We start from the raw sequence: 14058 nt of genomic DNA on the forward strand, positions 1-14058 counted from the left end.
GTGAGTGCGGGACACGGGTCCCACCTGGGCTCTGGCGCTCATGAGTTCTGCACGTGTTTATCCACTGATTCATCCATCCGTCCATCTACCCATCTGCTCATGCATCCATCCATCCATCCATCCATCCACTCATCCATCCATCCGTCCATCTACCCATCTGCCCATCCATCCATCCGTCCGTCTACCCATCTGCTCATTCATCCATCCGTCCATCCATCCATCCACTCATCCATTCATCTGTCAGTCTACCCATCTGCCCATCCATCCATCCGTCCATCTACCCATCTGCCCATTCATCCATCCGTCCTTCTACCCATCCACTCATCCATCCATCCATCCATCTACCCATCCACTCATCCATCCATCCATCCATCCATCCATCCATCCACTCATCCATCCATCCACCCATCAACTCATCCATCCATCTACCCATCCACTCATCCATCCATCCATCCATCTGCCCATCTACTCATCCATCCATCCAACCATCCACCCATTCATCCATCCATCCATCCATCTATCCACCCACTCATCCATCCATCCATCCATCTACCTACCACTCATCCATCCATCCATCCACTCATCCATCCATCCATCCATCCACTCATCCATCCATCTACCCGTCCACTCATCCATCCATCTGTCCATATACCTGTCCACTCATCCATCTATCCGTCCATCCATGCACCGGTCCATCTACCCATCCAGTCATCCATCCATCCATCCATCTACCTGTCTACTCATCCATCCATCCGTCCATCTACCCATCCACTCATCCATCTATCCATCCATCTACCCGTCCACTCATCCATCCATCCATCCATCCACTTATTCATCTATCCATCCATCTACCCGTCCACTCATCCATCTATCCATCCATCTACCCGTCTGCTCATTCATCTATCCATCCATCTACCCGTCTACTCATCCATCCATCCATCCATCCATCCATCTACCCGTCCACTCATCCATCCATCCATCCGTCCATCTACCCATCTAGTCATCCATCCATATGTCCATCTACCCATCTACTCATCCATCCATCCATCCATCCATCTACCCGTCCACTCATCCATCCATCCATCCATCCATCTACCCGTCCACTCATCCATCCATCCATCCGTCCATCTACCCATCTACTCATCCATCCATATGTCCATCTACCCACCCACTCATCCATCCATCCATCCATCTACCCGTCCACTCATCCATCCATCCATCCATCCGTCCATCTACCTGTCTACTCATCCATCCATCCATCCATCTACCCGTCCACGCATTCCTCCATCCACAGATTTGGTGGTCTCTGTCGAAGGTCCTCTCCAGGGCCCAGGCGTGGGGGTGGCGTGGCCCTCCCACAGTGGCCGTGGCACGTCTGGCCGCCCGTGTGACGCTTACGTGTCTCGTTTGCGCCCCCCGCAGGCATCGGCTACGCCTCGATCGTGATCGTGTCCCTCCTTAACATCTACTACATCGTCATCCTGGCCTGGGCCATGTACTACCTGTTCCAGTCCTTCCAGGAGGACCTGCCCTGGGCGCACTGCAACCACAGCTGGAACACGCCCCACTGCCTGGAGGACACCCTGCGCAGGAACAAGAGCACCTGGGCCTCCCTCGGCGCCAGCAACTTCACCTCCCCTGTCATCGAGTTCTGGGAGTAAGGCCGGCCTCGCGGAGGAAGGCGGAGGGCGCGGGTGGGGCAGAGAGGGCAGCGTCGTCCCCCCGGGGTGTGCGAACCACTCCTGGTCCGGGGGAGGGAAGGAGGGCGCAGGTGTGGAGCTAACGCTGTGGTCACAGACGGGCCTGGCATCGAGTCCCAGTCCTGCCATTTACCGGCTCTCTGACCTTGAGCAAGTCACTCCCTGCCTTTCTGAGCCTCAGTTTCCTTAACTGTCAGATGAGGGGAATGAATCCGTCCTACCCCTGTGGGACCCCCCCGCACCTCCGAAGCTTGTTTCCCAGGTGTCCGTAGTTAACGCTGTCCGCGAACGATACAGTTTTCTTACTGTATTTAGGAAAAATTATATTCTCTGGGACGGCACAGAGCAAAACGCATATGTGAAGCTGACGTAGTTACTCAAGTGAAAAGGTGAGCAGAGAGAGTGAGCAATCTGTATCAGTCAGCTTGCGCCGTGTGACAACCGTCCCCCGAACTCGGTGGCTTTAAACGGCAACGTTGTATTTAGCTCGCGATTTCTCCGGCGTGGGGGCAGTTTGGGCCAGGCTCAGCTGGGCGGTTCTTCTGCCCTCGGGCTCGTTCACGCGTCTGTCGTCAGCTGTCGGCCCCCGGGGTTTGGCTGGCGGTCGGCTGGGGTGTCCCGGGGCAACCGGTCCACCTGGTGTCATCACCCAGCTGGCTTAGCCTGGGCTTGTCACCCGCCGGTGGCTCAGCACTTTCCGGGAGCAAGACATGAGCAAGCCCCGGGGCCCAAGCTTGTTCCAAGCCTCTGCTTGTGCCCAAGACGAGGCCAGATTCGAGCGGCGGGGGGATGAACTCGGTCCCTTCGCGGGAGGAGTGGAGAACTGTGGGGCCTTGCTCCGCGGTTTCTTCTATTTTTCTTGGGCTGTTAAAGTCGGGGCTCAGAGCTCGGGTGCAGCCCCCTCGACCCCGAAATAGCCAAGATGGCGGCTGCTTGCATGCAGGTGGCCGGAGCAGGGAAGCGAGTGGTCTCCGGGGCGTCACGAGACGACAATCCCTGTCTCTTGTGTGTGGCTTTGCTGTTCCCAAAGTGTCTCCCGCTTCCTGCAAGCTGGGGCAGCGGACAGGCCCGAGAGGGGGAGCCGCCTGCTTTGGGGGTCCCGGCCGTGCTCTGGGGTCGAGGCTGGGAGGTCCCAGGCGAGGAGGGGGTCGGCTGCCCTCCCTCGGTGGCACGTGTCACCGTCGCGCCCCGTGGGCCTTCGGCATGTGCTCGTGGGCAGGTCCCCGAAGCCCCTCACGGGGGGGGGGGGGGCCTGTTTCCCACTCGCAAACAAAGGAGGCGAAAACCACGTTCGTCAGCCGGGGCCGCCCCGTCTCTGGAGGGCGGAGTGGACAAAGGCACGCCGGCGTCCCATTCTTCTCCTTTGAATGGGGTCCCAGCCGCGGCCCTGGCCTCTCTCTGCTGTTCTTGGCACGGCCGGACCGCGGGGACAGCCCCGCCCAGAGCCCTGGCGCCCGGCCCAGCCGCTGCCGGGACCGCGTCGCCTCGGCCGGGGACCGGCCCGCCCGGGCTCGGACCCTGGCCGCGCCGCTTCTAGCTGGGGCGGGTGTCGGGTGTGTCCCCCCGCTCCGGGCCACCGCGTCCTCACCTGCACCTGGGGAGACAGACGGTGGCACGGCCCTGCCAGGGCTGCAGGACGGCCCCGACGCCACGAGGCCCCGAGAAACGGCTCGGTGCACGTGGGTTGTCACGTTTACGTATTTAGTGTCATCGTGCCCAGAAAGCTGCGCCCCGGGGACATCTGGAACTTTTTCAGCGTCGTGGCCTTTAAAGAACTGCCCGTCCCCAAAGGCCCCTGGAGTCCCCCTGCTGCAGAGGGGACGTCCGCTCTGTGGCTCTGCGGGTCTCTGTGTCGTCCCGGGCCCGAGGGTCCCGTGGGGGCCACGTGAGGTCCCCAGGTGACGGTCCTCGCTCACCCTCCCTGCCCGGCCCCTCCGGGCCATCCCAGGGGCCTCGTCCCGCGGAATCTCTGCTCTGCGCGGCCCGGCTGCCTTTTGTGGCCCGGAAGACACTGAGACCGTTGATCTCTGGAAAGTTCCGGGTCCTTCCGGCACCTTCCCAAGCCCCGACGCGATCCAGATGGGTCTGCTCTGTCCGCCGCCCGCCGGTGGCTCCCGGATCCCAGCCCCCGCCACCCCGGGGTGCCTGGCCGAGCCCCGGGAGGCCACCCGAGCCTCCCGCCTTCCGGAACCTTCCCCGTGGGCAGCGCGGACCCCTGGAAAGGAAAGAGAGGCGGCGGGGGGGCGACTGAGTCCCGCGAGCGCGGAGCTGGGACCCTCGACCCTGTCGTTTCTCTCAGTCTCTGCGGAGACTTTTCCAGTGGGGAAGATATCGAAAATATCCAAAACTCTTCTTTCTGCCCCAAATTCCGTTCGCACGTCCAAGGCGCGGCTTCCCCTTCAAACTGTACCCAGAACCTGCCCACCGTCCCCGTGCACTGTCCCTGCCCCCGTGGGCACCCCGTCCTCACTCTCCTGGACACTCGAGGACTCCACCCCGCGTGCCGATTCTCCCTTCGAGTCCCACGTCTGCCCCAACCTAGCCGAGAGCAGCATGTCACTCGTCACTCCCCCTCTCTGGCCCTGGCTTCCCCATCTGCAAGCGGAGGGGCCTTAAGAGCTGGGCTCTGAGGGATGCGTAGGAGTTCGCTAGGCAGAAAAAGAGGGAGACGAGACTGTCTGGGCGGAAGCACAGCGTTCTGAAGGCCCGGGAGCGTCTGGGGGCCGCGGGCGATCGGTTCGGCCGGGCCACAGGGCGCGTGGGCAAGTGACAGGGACGAGGCCGGGTCACGGAAGGGCTCGGACGGCCTGAGCGTCGGGGTGGCAAGTTGCAGCGTCGCTCCCGGAGAGGAGAAAGCGCGGAGGGTACAGGAGAAGGGAGTGACGCGGTCGAATGTGTTTTCTGGCCGTTCCTCAGGGTGGGAGAGAGAGGCTGGTGTCTATTGAGCACCGACTGTGTACAGGGCTGCGGGCAGCTGTCTACCAGCCGCTCGGCTCCTGCGGGGCCCGGGGAGCTCAGCACGTCTCCCCGGACGTTATTAGAACCGGGGATGAGTCACGTTTGCAAACAAGCCCTGGGCCCCGCAGCTGTCGCGGAAGCCGGCGGACGGGCCCTTTTATGGCCGTCGCCCCCGCGGGTCCCCAGGGGACGACACAGGCCTGGCCCGCGGCCAACAGGAAGCCATTGGGGACGGCCCGGAGGACGCATTGACTTGTCCCCGTGCCGGCGGCGGTGGCGGGGCGGGGTGGCCGGCTCCAGACAGAAGTCCAGGCCGTCCCCTTTCGGGTCCCACCCTGGACCGGGGCTCTCGGCCGTTCCCGGACACGAAGGCGGCCTGCCTCGGTTTCCCCCATCCGCGTGGGAGACGCAGGGAGGCCCCGGGGGCAGCGGGGGACCCAGCGTGCCGCACGCACGGGGTGGCCCGTCCCCGGGGTGGCGTCCGAGCGGAAGGATCGGGGCCCAGGACGGGTTTCACTCTGCAGGGTTGCAGGCGACTCCCCGGGCCTGTCTGAGCCTCGGTTTTCCCGTCCGCCAAATGGGCGTCGTTCGTGTGTCCCCGACTCGTGCAGAGGGAGCGCCGGGCATGTCCCGGGAGGTGACGTTCTGACAGGGCGACACGTGGTAGACAGATGACACCAGTAAGATTGTCACGTAGAATCGACAACGAGCAGGGCCAGGGTCCCTGTGCCCCGCGTGGCTGTCCCCAGTCACCGCTGCAGCGGGCAGAGCTCGGGGACGGCAAATCGGTTCTGGGTCTTGGCCATTAACTTCTGGGGTCCCCTTGGCCATCAGTGCCCGGCCCGGCCCTGCGTCCGGGCGATGTCACCCCCACAGGGGACGCGTGTGGGAGTAGGTGTCTAACACGCGTGTTTGGGGACGGCCGGCAGGGAGCTTGAGCTTCGGGTCCAGAGACGCGGTCCTGCCATGTGGCCCCGGGCGGGCCCGGTGGCCGTCCCGTTCGGATGGCGCTTGGAACCGTCCACCTGAGGCAGGGAGCGGAGGAGGAATCCAGCACTGCTTGAGTGCCAGCTGTGTGCCAGAAGCTTCCCCGGGCGTCCTCGTGCCCGCGAGGGTCACAGCTGCTGGGGTCTGTCCCCTGCCACCTGCACCCCAGCCAGACTGTGTGCGTCGGGCTCTGCAGGGCACGAGGGTGGGTGCAAGCAAAGAAGGATGGAGCAGACCCCCGTCGGGGGAGGGCGGTTACCCCATTGTACAGATGAGGAAACTGAGGCCCGGGAAAGTTCGGGAACTAGCCCGGAGTCAGCAATAGCATCCACGGTGCAGCTGAGATTTGGAGCCCACGCTGGGCACCGAGGGGGGTCCCTCCGCTGAGGCCCCGACGGGGAGTCAGCGCCCATTTCACAGGTGAGGAAACTGAGGCTCGGGGGCTACTTACCTTGCCCGAGGCCGGGCTGAGTGGAGCCCCGGGTTTGCCCGACTTGGGGAGTCTGAACTCGTCACCTTCTGTTTGGTTTTTTTTTTTTCTGGAGACAGAGTCTGGCTCTGTCACCCGGGCTGGAGTGCCGTGGCGTCAGCCTCGCTCACAGCAGCCTCAGCCTCCTGGGCTCAAGCGATCCTCCTGCCTCAGCCTCCCGAGTCGCTGGGACTACAGGCATGCGCCATCACGCCCGGCTCATTTTTTCTATTTTTAGTGGAGACGGGGTCTCACTCTGTTGCCCAGGCTGGTCTCGAACTCCTGCCCTCGAGCGATCCTCCTGCCTCGGCCTCCCCGAGTGCTGGGGTGACAGGCGGGAGTCCCCGCGCCCGGCCTCATCACCTTGACGTCCCGAGAACTCTGTCCCGAGCCAGGCGGGAATCCCGGGGGTCGGGAAGGCAGGATTTGAACCTGGGGCTGTCAGAGTCCAGGCCTGGGCTCCGTCTGTCCCCGGGGGCGCCGTGTCCCGCCCCCCGCTGACTTGTCACTCTGTGTGTTTGCCTGAAGGCGCAACGTTCTGAGCTTGTCCCCCGGCATCGACCACCCGGGCGCTCTGAAATGGGACCTCGCTCTCTGCCTTCTTTTGGTCTGGCTCATCTGCTTCTTCTGCATCTGGAAGGGTGTCAGGTCCACGGGGAAGGTAAGCCGGGGCTCTGTCCCCTCCCCGTGTCACCCGGGGGGGGGACACGTGAGGGTTCCCCGCCGGCCTGGGCCTTCCCGTGCCCACGACGAACCCAGGTCTGGGAGGGAGGTGGCCCGGGGTGCCGTGCGGATAAACCAGCCCCCCGAGAAAAAAATAAAGCTCGGGTTTGCAGTGTCTGCCCCGGTGGCTGATGTCACGGCGTCAGTGGTTTAATGAGCAGCTCGGAAACTTCTAGAACATTCTAGAGTCAGGCTGTCTCGAGTCACTGCTGCTTTGCGAGGTGTTGGCAGCCGAGGCCGACGTTAACTAACGCCCGAGTTGCAGCTAATAAGTTAGCTGGGACCGGGAGGTTGGCTTGCAGCTGCCTCGTTAATGACAAGCCGACCGCAGGACCCTTGCTCGGCCAGCAGCCTCGGTGACACGGGGGACGGCGGGGGGGGACTTGTACGATTCACAGAATCGGAGATCGCAGATAATCTAAACCTTTGCACATCGTGGACTGGGAAGTGCCGGGTTGGATTGTTTTCAGCTGCTAAACCGGATGCTCTGGATTGTTCTAGAAGTGACATGTCGGCCGGCAGCTCTGATGTCCGTTGTTCGGGCCACGGAGTCGCTGGTCCTTAAATCATTCACCCGAAGGCGGAATGTCAGCTGTTAACTAACCTATTAGCTGGAAGTGGAGGGTTTGCGGGCGATTAATAGGTTACCCTGTGACCGGGAGGTTAGCGATTAACGAGCGTCGTGGCTAATAATTAAAACCTTCGCTCGTAATTAAGGTCCCAGGGAGAACTCGCGCACTGGCCACCGCGAGCCTGTCAGCCAGTGACCGAGATGTCACTCTGTCCCCAGTCCGAGCCGAAAAGTTCCCTCACAGCCGAGACGATGGCTGATGTCGCAGTTGGTCTGATGACAAAAGCCAGCGCAGGGACAATCTGTTGTGATCAGAGGCGTGAGCTCGAACCCAGGGCACTAAGCCCCCAATAACGAAGGCGTTGGCTCATCTTGATGATGGGGGACAAGCTCTTTTTTCCTTTTTTTTTGTTCTTTTTTTTTGTTCTTTTTTTTTTTTTTTTACCTTTTTCTTTTTTTTCTCTTTTTTTCTTTTTTTTTCTTTTTTTTTACCTTTTTCTTTTTTTTCTTTTTTTTCTTTTTTTTTTACCTTTTTCTTTTTTTTCTTTTTTTTCTCTTTTTTTCTTTTTTTTTCTTTTTTTTTACCTTTTTTTCTTTCTTTTTTTTTTTTACCTTTTTCTTTTTTTTCTTTTTTTTTTCTTTTTTTTTTCCTTTTTTTTTTTTTTTTTACCTTTTTTTTCTTTTTTTTCCTTTCTTTTTTTTTTTTTTTGAGACAGAGTCTCACTCTGTTGCCTGGGCTAGGAAGGCTCCCGGCAGGGAGGACAGCTGGGCAAAGACCCCGGGGTGGGAGCACAGCCGTGCAAAGGCCCCGGGGTAGGTCCGACCTGGGCCGCTGGGGAGCTCCCCGCCGAGAGCAGTGAGCAACCTTTGCAACAGGACAGGGCGTGCACGAGATTAGCACGAAAGCCAACACAGAGGTGCCAGGCTGCACCGGTAGCCGAGCGAAGACGTGACTTGCCGGAGGTCCCCCACGTCCCCAGGAGTGACAACCTCCCCTGCGGGCCGGCTCCGGGCCTCCCGGGGGCAGGCGCGGTTCCCAGAACAATAGCAGGGCCCGGGGCCAGCGCAGAGAGGCCAAGACAAACACCGAGAGGCCGCCCGCCCGCCGGCCGCGGCTTCCAGCCCTGGCCCCGGTCCAGGCTGGGCTCACAGACAGCAGACGGGCCGCGTCCCCGCCGGGGCCCCGTTTCCCCGGCTGTCGCTGGGCCGGCGGGTGGACGGACAGCGAGGCCTGGGCTTTGAGGGGCTCAGGACCTGGGTTCGAGTCCCTGCGGCTGCCTCGGTGGCTGTGTATTAGCTCATCTAATCCTCGGCGTCTCTTGTGCCAGTGGGCAGTTAGTGGGCCCATTTCCCAGATGGGGAGACTGAGGTCCAGAGAGGTCAATGAACTTGCCCGACGTCACACAGCTCGTCGGCGGCCAAGCTGGGGTTGGAGCCCCGGGCAGCCCCTCACTCTTCCGCCTCCTGAGGTCACCCCTGTGCCGGCCGGAGGGTGCAGCCAGTGGGCCTGTCCCTGCCGTCACAGAGCTTGGGGTCCGGGAAGGGACAGAGCCGGACACTCGGGGAGCTCAGCCGCGTGGACCCAAAGGGGAGCGAGGCCGCGGCAGTGAGCGTGACGTTCACTGCCCCAGCCTCAGTTTCCCCGTGCGTGAGATGAGCGAGGGATGTCCCCGGTGACAGGGAAAAGGCCCCGGGGCTCTCGGGCCGAGGGCTCAGAGGAGCCGCGGAATTTTACCAGCAGGGCTGGAAAAATACCGCGTCCCACGGCGGGGCCACCACGTGATGCCACCTGGCACCAGCCTGTCCCGCGAGGGTCGCCGGGGAGTCACGGAGGGGCCGAGAGCGCGGCTCTCAGGGGCTTTTCCCCGGAGCAGCCGATGCTGCAAAACACGGGTGGCTTTCCCAGGACGTGTGTCACACAGACAGTGTGACCGCGGGGACCGTCCACGCCGCACGGGGGAGGGACAGCCACGGCAACCCACCCGCACCCCGAAAGTCTGGGGGGGGGTCTGACACCAGGTGGCCGGGGTCGCGTCCCGCCTGCACCGCGGCCGGTAACTCTGGGAGACCAGGCAGGTGACGTCACCGCTCCGGGCCTCAGTTTCCCCACCTAGAAAACGCAGGTCATGACGGTCTCAGCCCTTCCGAGTTGCGAGGGTGAAGTGAGTTAAAACTCAGTGCCTCAGTTTCCCCACCTAGAAAGCGCAGGTGACGGTCTCAGCCCTTCCGAGGTGCGAGGGTTAAGTGAGTTAAGACTCAGTGACTCAGTTTCCCCACCTAGAAAGCGCAGGTGTGACGGTCTCAGCCCTTCCGAGGTGCGAGGTGAAGTGAGTTAAAACTCAGTGCCTCAGTTTCCCCACCTAGAAAGCGCAGGTGTGACGGTCTCAGCCCTTCTGAGGTGCGAGGTGAAGTGAGTTAAAACTCAGTGCCTCAGTTTCCCCACCTAGAAAGCGCAGGTGTGACGGTCTCAGCCCTTCCGAGGTGCGAGGTGAAGTGAGTTAAAACTCACCAAGCCCTTAGGGGACGGCTGGCGCACGGCAGACGCTAAGTGCTCGTTGAACAGATTAAATGGGTGACAACAAGCAAAGCCACCACCAGCCACCACGTCCCCGTGTCCCGTGTCCCCAGCACAAAGCCCTCGGAGGGCCACGGGCTGCTTGCTCGGCCCAGGGTGGGGGCCCAGCCGGCTTTGAAGTGGCCGGGCCCTCTGGGGACCCCGCGGGCGGCTGTCACCAGCTATTGTTCCCCAGGCGGGGTGGGGCCCGCTCGGGCGCCTGTCTGCCCCGGAGTCCCTCTGTCCCTCCCTCTGTCTGTCTCAGGAAGGGAGGTACCTCCGCCCCTGCGTCCCCGACCCGTCCCCGGCCTCCGCCCCTGGGTCCCCGACCCGTCCCCGGCCTCGGCCCCTGCGTCCCCGACCCGTCCCCAGCCTCCGCTCCTGGGTCCCCGACCCGTCCCCGGCCTCCGCCCCTGCGTCCCCGACCCGTCCCCGGCCTCCGCCCCTGCGTCCCCGACCCGTCCCCGGCCTCCGCCCCTGCGTCCCCGACCCGTCCCCAGCCTCCGCTCCTGGGTCCCCAACCCGTCCCCGGCCTCGGCCCCTGGGTCCCCGACCCGTCCCCGGCCTCCGCCCCTGGGTCCCCGACCCGTCCCCGGCCTCTGGCCCTGCGTCCCCGACCCGTCCCCGGCCAGTCCCCGGCCTCCGGCCCTGCGTCCCCGGCCTTGGGAAGTGGTCGTGTATTTGGGGAGGCCCAGGCCAAGGTCACCAGGGCAGAGGAGGGAACACACGTCCCCACCAGGTGACCCCCCGTGACCCCACCGGGGCCTCTGTGTCCCTCGGCCGGAGACCAGAGCCCCAGGGCGCCGACCCCAGAGCTCGCCTGGGCCGAGCCCCTCACTTCCAAATGGGGAAACAGAGTCCGGAGAGGGACAGGGACTCGCTTGAGGCCGAGCGTAGAAGTCGCAGCGCTTGGAGTAGCGCCAGGCACACCATTGGCGCCTAATAAATGCAGGCTGCGGGTGCCGGGCTCGGGGCAGCTGGGTGAGGTCCGGGGCTCTGTCACTGTCAGTCTGTCAGCGTCTGTCACCTCCCTGGGCCCCAGAAGTGCCCCGCAACCCCCTGGCACCGTCCCCCCCGCCTGCCGTGGGCACATCCATCCCGGTCTGCGGGTCTCAGTTTACTCACCTGTAAAATGGGTGCGTTGACCACGCACTGGCTCCTTCCGGGTCCCCGGTCCTCCTCGGGGGTTGTCAGGGGCTCTGCAAGCCGGTGTCCCCCGACTGGCAAAGTGACGTAGGTCACACTGTGTCTCAGAGCGAGGTGGGCGCATGGGCTCTGGGTTCCGATCCTGCACCCTGTAGGAGCCCCGGGCAGGACCTTTTTTTATTTTGGGGGGACAGTTTCGCTCTGTCGCCCAGACTGGAGAGCCGTGGCGTCAGCCTCGCTCACAGCAGCCTCAGACTCCCGGGCTCCAGCGATCCTCCTGCCTCAGCCTCCCGAGTAGCTGGGACTATAGGCATGCGCCACCACGCCCGGCTAATTTTTTATATCTATATTCTTAGTTGTCCAGCTAATTTCTTTCTATTTTAGTAGAGACGGGGTCTCGCTACATTGTCCAGTCTGGTCTGGAACTCCTGACCTCGAGCGATCCTCCCGCCTCGGCCTCCCCGAGTGCTGGGGTGACAGGCATGAGCCACCGCGCCCGGCCCCCCGGCAGGTCCTTGAGCCCCGCTGAGCCTCAGCTCCTCGGCCGTAGACCCCCCGGTTTTGGGGGTGTGGCGAGGGAGAGGCAGGCGTGTGTCCCGGGACGGTTTGGGGGGGCCCGTGCTGGCAGCGCCGAGCCCTCGCGTCACCCCTCGACACGCTGGGGGGGCGTCCACTGCGCTCAGCCGGACGCCCCTGCGGCCCAGAGAGGTCGAGCCCCGCGCCCCGGCCGCACAGCAGGGCAGCAGCTGAGCCCGTGCCCGTCCCCGCAGGTCGTGTACTTCACTGCCACCTTCCCGTTCGCCATGCTGCTGGTGCTGCTGATCCGCGGGCTGACGCTGCCCGGCGCGGGCGAAGGCATCAAGTTCTACCTGTACCCCGACATCACCCGCCTGGAGGACCCGCAGGTACCGCGGGGGCCGGGCCACGCCGTCCCCCGTCCCCCGTCCGCCGTCCCCGCCAGGGCCCGGCTGGCGCCACGAGGCAGGGCAGGGCAGGTCCCTGGGGAAGGTTCCAGCGTGTTCCGCCGGGAATTCCGCCCCCCGTTCCGACTCGGGGGTCCCCGCTCCTCGAACCCGAGCGCCAGCTCCGTGGGGCCCATTTTGCAGATGGGGAAAACCGAGGCCCCGGCGGGGACAGTTCCTGGCCCAGGGTCACTCCGGGGGGCGGGGGCGGGGCGGGGGTTGGAATGCAGACCCTTCTGTTGCCGAAGCCCTGCTGGGTGACAGGCTGAGCCGGGAGGGTCTCTGACGGCACCGGGCGCCGTGTGGCCTCGAGAGGCGCCTCTGGGGTCCAGCGCATCGCGAGGGCCCGTCCTGGGCCGATCCCGGGTGGCCAAGGACTCGCGCCGCCTCCTCCGGGAAGTCGGCCCTGATTGCCCTTTCCTCCCTCCCTCTCCCTCTGTCTCCCTCCCTCCCTCTCTCTCTCTCTCCCCCCCCTCCTCCTCCGAGAAGTCCTCTCTGATTGCCCTTCTCTCTCTCTCTCCCCCTGCCTCCTCCTCGGAGAAGTCCTCTCTGATTGCCCTTCTCTCTCTCTCCCCCCGCCTCCTCCTCCGAGAAGTCCTCTCTGATTGCTCTTCTCTCTCTCCCTCCCTGCCTCCTCCTCCGAGAAGTCATCTCTGATTGCCCTGCTCTCTCTCCCTCCCTGCCTCCTCCTCCTAGAAGTCCTCTCTGATTGCCCTGCTCTCTCTCTCCCCCCCGCTGCCTCCTCCAAGAAGTCCTCTCTGATTGCCCTTCTCTCTCTTTCCCCCCCGCCTCCTCCTCCGAGAAGCCCTCTCTGATTGCCCTTCTCTCTCTCTCCCCCCACCTCCTCCTCCGAGAAGTCCTCTCTGCCCTTCTCTCTCTCTCTCTCCCTCCCTGCCTCCTCCTCTGAGAAGTTCTCTCTGATTGCCCTTCTCTCTCTCTCCCCCTGCCTCCTCCTCTGAGAAGTCCTAATTGCCCTTCTTTCTCTCTCCCTTCCTGCCTCCCTGCCTCCTCCTCCGAGAAGTCCTCTCTGATTGCCCTTCTCTCTCTGCCCCTCTCTCCCTGCCTCCTCCTCCGAGAAGTCCTCTCTGATTGCCCTTCTCTCTCTCTCCCCCCCACCTCCTCCTCCAAGAAGTCCTCTCTGATTGCCCTTCTCTCTCTCTCTCGATCTCCCCCCTGCCTCCTCCTCTGAGAAGTCCTAATTGCCCTTCTTTCTCTCTCCCTCCCTGCCTCCCTGCCTCCTCTGAGAAGTCCTCTCTGATTGCCCTTCTCTCTCTCTTCCCCCTCTTTCCCTGCCTCCTCCTCCGAGAAGTCCTCTCTGATTGCCCTTCTCTGTCTCTCTCTCTCTCTCTCTCTCTCTCTCTCTCTCGATCTCCCCCCTGCCTCCTCCTCCGAGAAGTCCTCTCTGATTGCCCTTCTCTCTCTCTCGATCTCCCCCCTGCCTCCTCCTCCGAGAAGTCCTCTCTGATTGCCCTTCTCTCTCTCTCTCTCTCTCGATCTCCCCCCTGCCTCCTCCTCCGAGAAGTCCTCTCTGATTGCCCTTCTCTCTCTCTCTCTGTCTCCCCCCCCCGCCTCCTCCGAGAAGTCCTCTCTGATTGCCCTTCTCTCCCTCCCTCCCTGCCTCCTCCTCCGAGAAGTCCCCTCTGATTGTCCTTCTCTCTCTCCCCCCCGCCTCCTCCCCTGAGAAGTCCTCTCTGATTGCCCTTCTCTCTCTCTCGCCCCCACCTCCTCCTCCGAGAAGTCCTCTCTGATTGCCCTTCTCTCTCTCTCCCCCCCCACCTCCTCCTCCGAGAAGTCCTCTCTGACTGCCCTCTCTCTCTCCCCCCCACCTCCTCCTCCGAGAAGTCCTCTCTGACTGCCCTTCTCTCTCTCTCTCCCCCACCTCCTCCTCCGAGAAGTCCTCTCTGACTGCCCTTCTCTCTCTCTCTCCCCCACCTCCTCCTCCGAGAAGTCCTCTCTGACTGCCCTTCTCTCTCTCTCTCTCCCCCCCA

At 62.9% G+C, this 14058-nt stretch overlaps 1 protein-coding gene across 1 annotated transcript in view; it reads left to right on the forward strand.

Annotated features, from left to right (window-relative positions):
* SLC6A6 (solute carrier family 6 member 6) overlaps positions 1 to 14058 on the forward strand; it is a 49350-nt gene that overhangs the window by 22988 nt on the left and 12304 nt on the right. Inside the window, exons 4-6 of the mRNA XM_045534128.1 lie at positions 1423 to 1657; positions 6643 to 6775; positions 11879 to 12013. Coding sequence (XP_045390084.1) covers positions 1423 to 1657; positions 6643 to 6775; positions 11879 to 12013 — 503 coding nt within the window. The remainder of the gene's footprint in view (positions 1 to 1422; positions 1658 to 6642; positions 6776 to 11878; positions 12014 to 14058) is intronic.

This window comes from Lemur catta, chromosome 21 (genome assembly GCF_020740605.2).
Source record: "Lemur catta isolate mLemCat1 chromosome 21, mLemCat1.pri, whole genome shotgun sequence".
NCBI lineage: Eukaryota > Metazoa > Chordata > Mammalia > Primates > Lemuridae > Lemur > Lemur catta.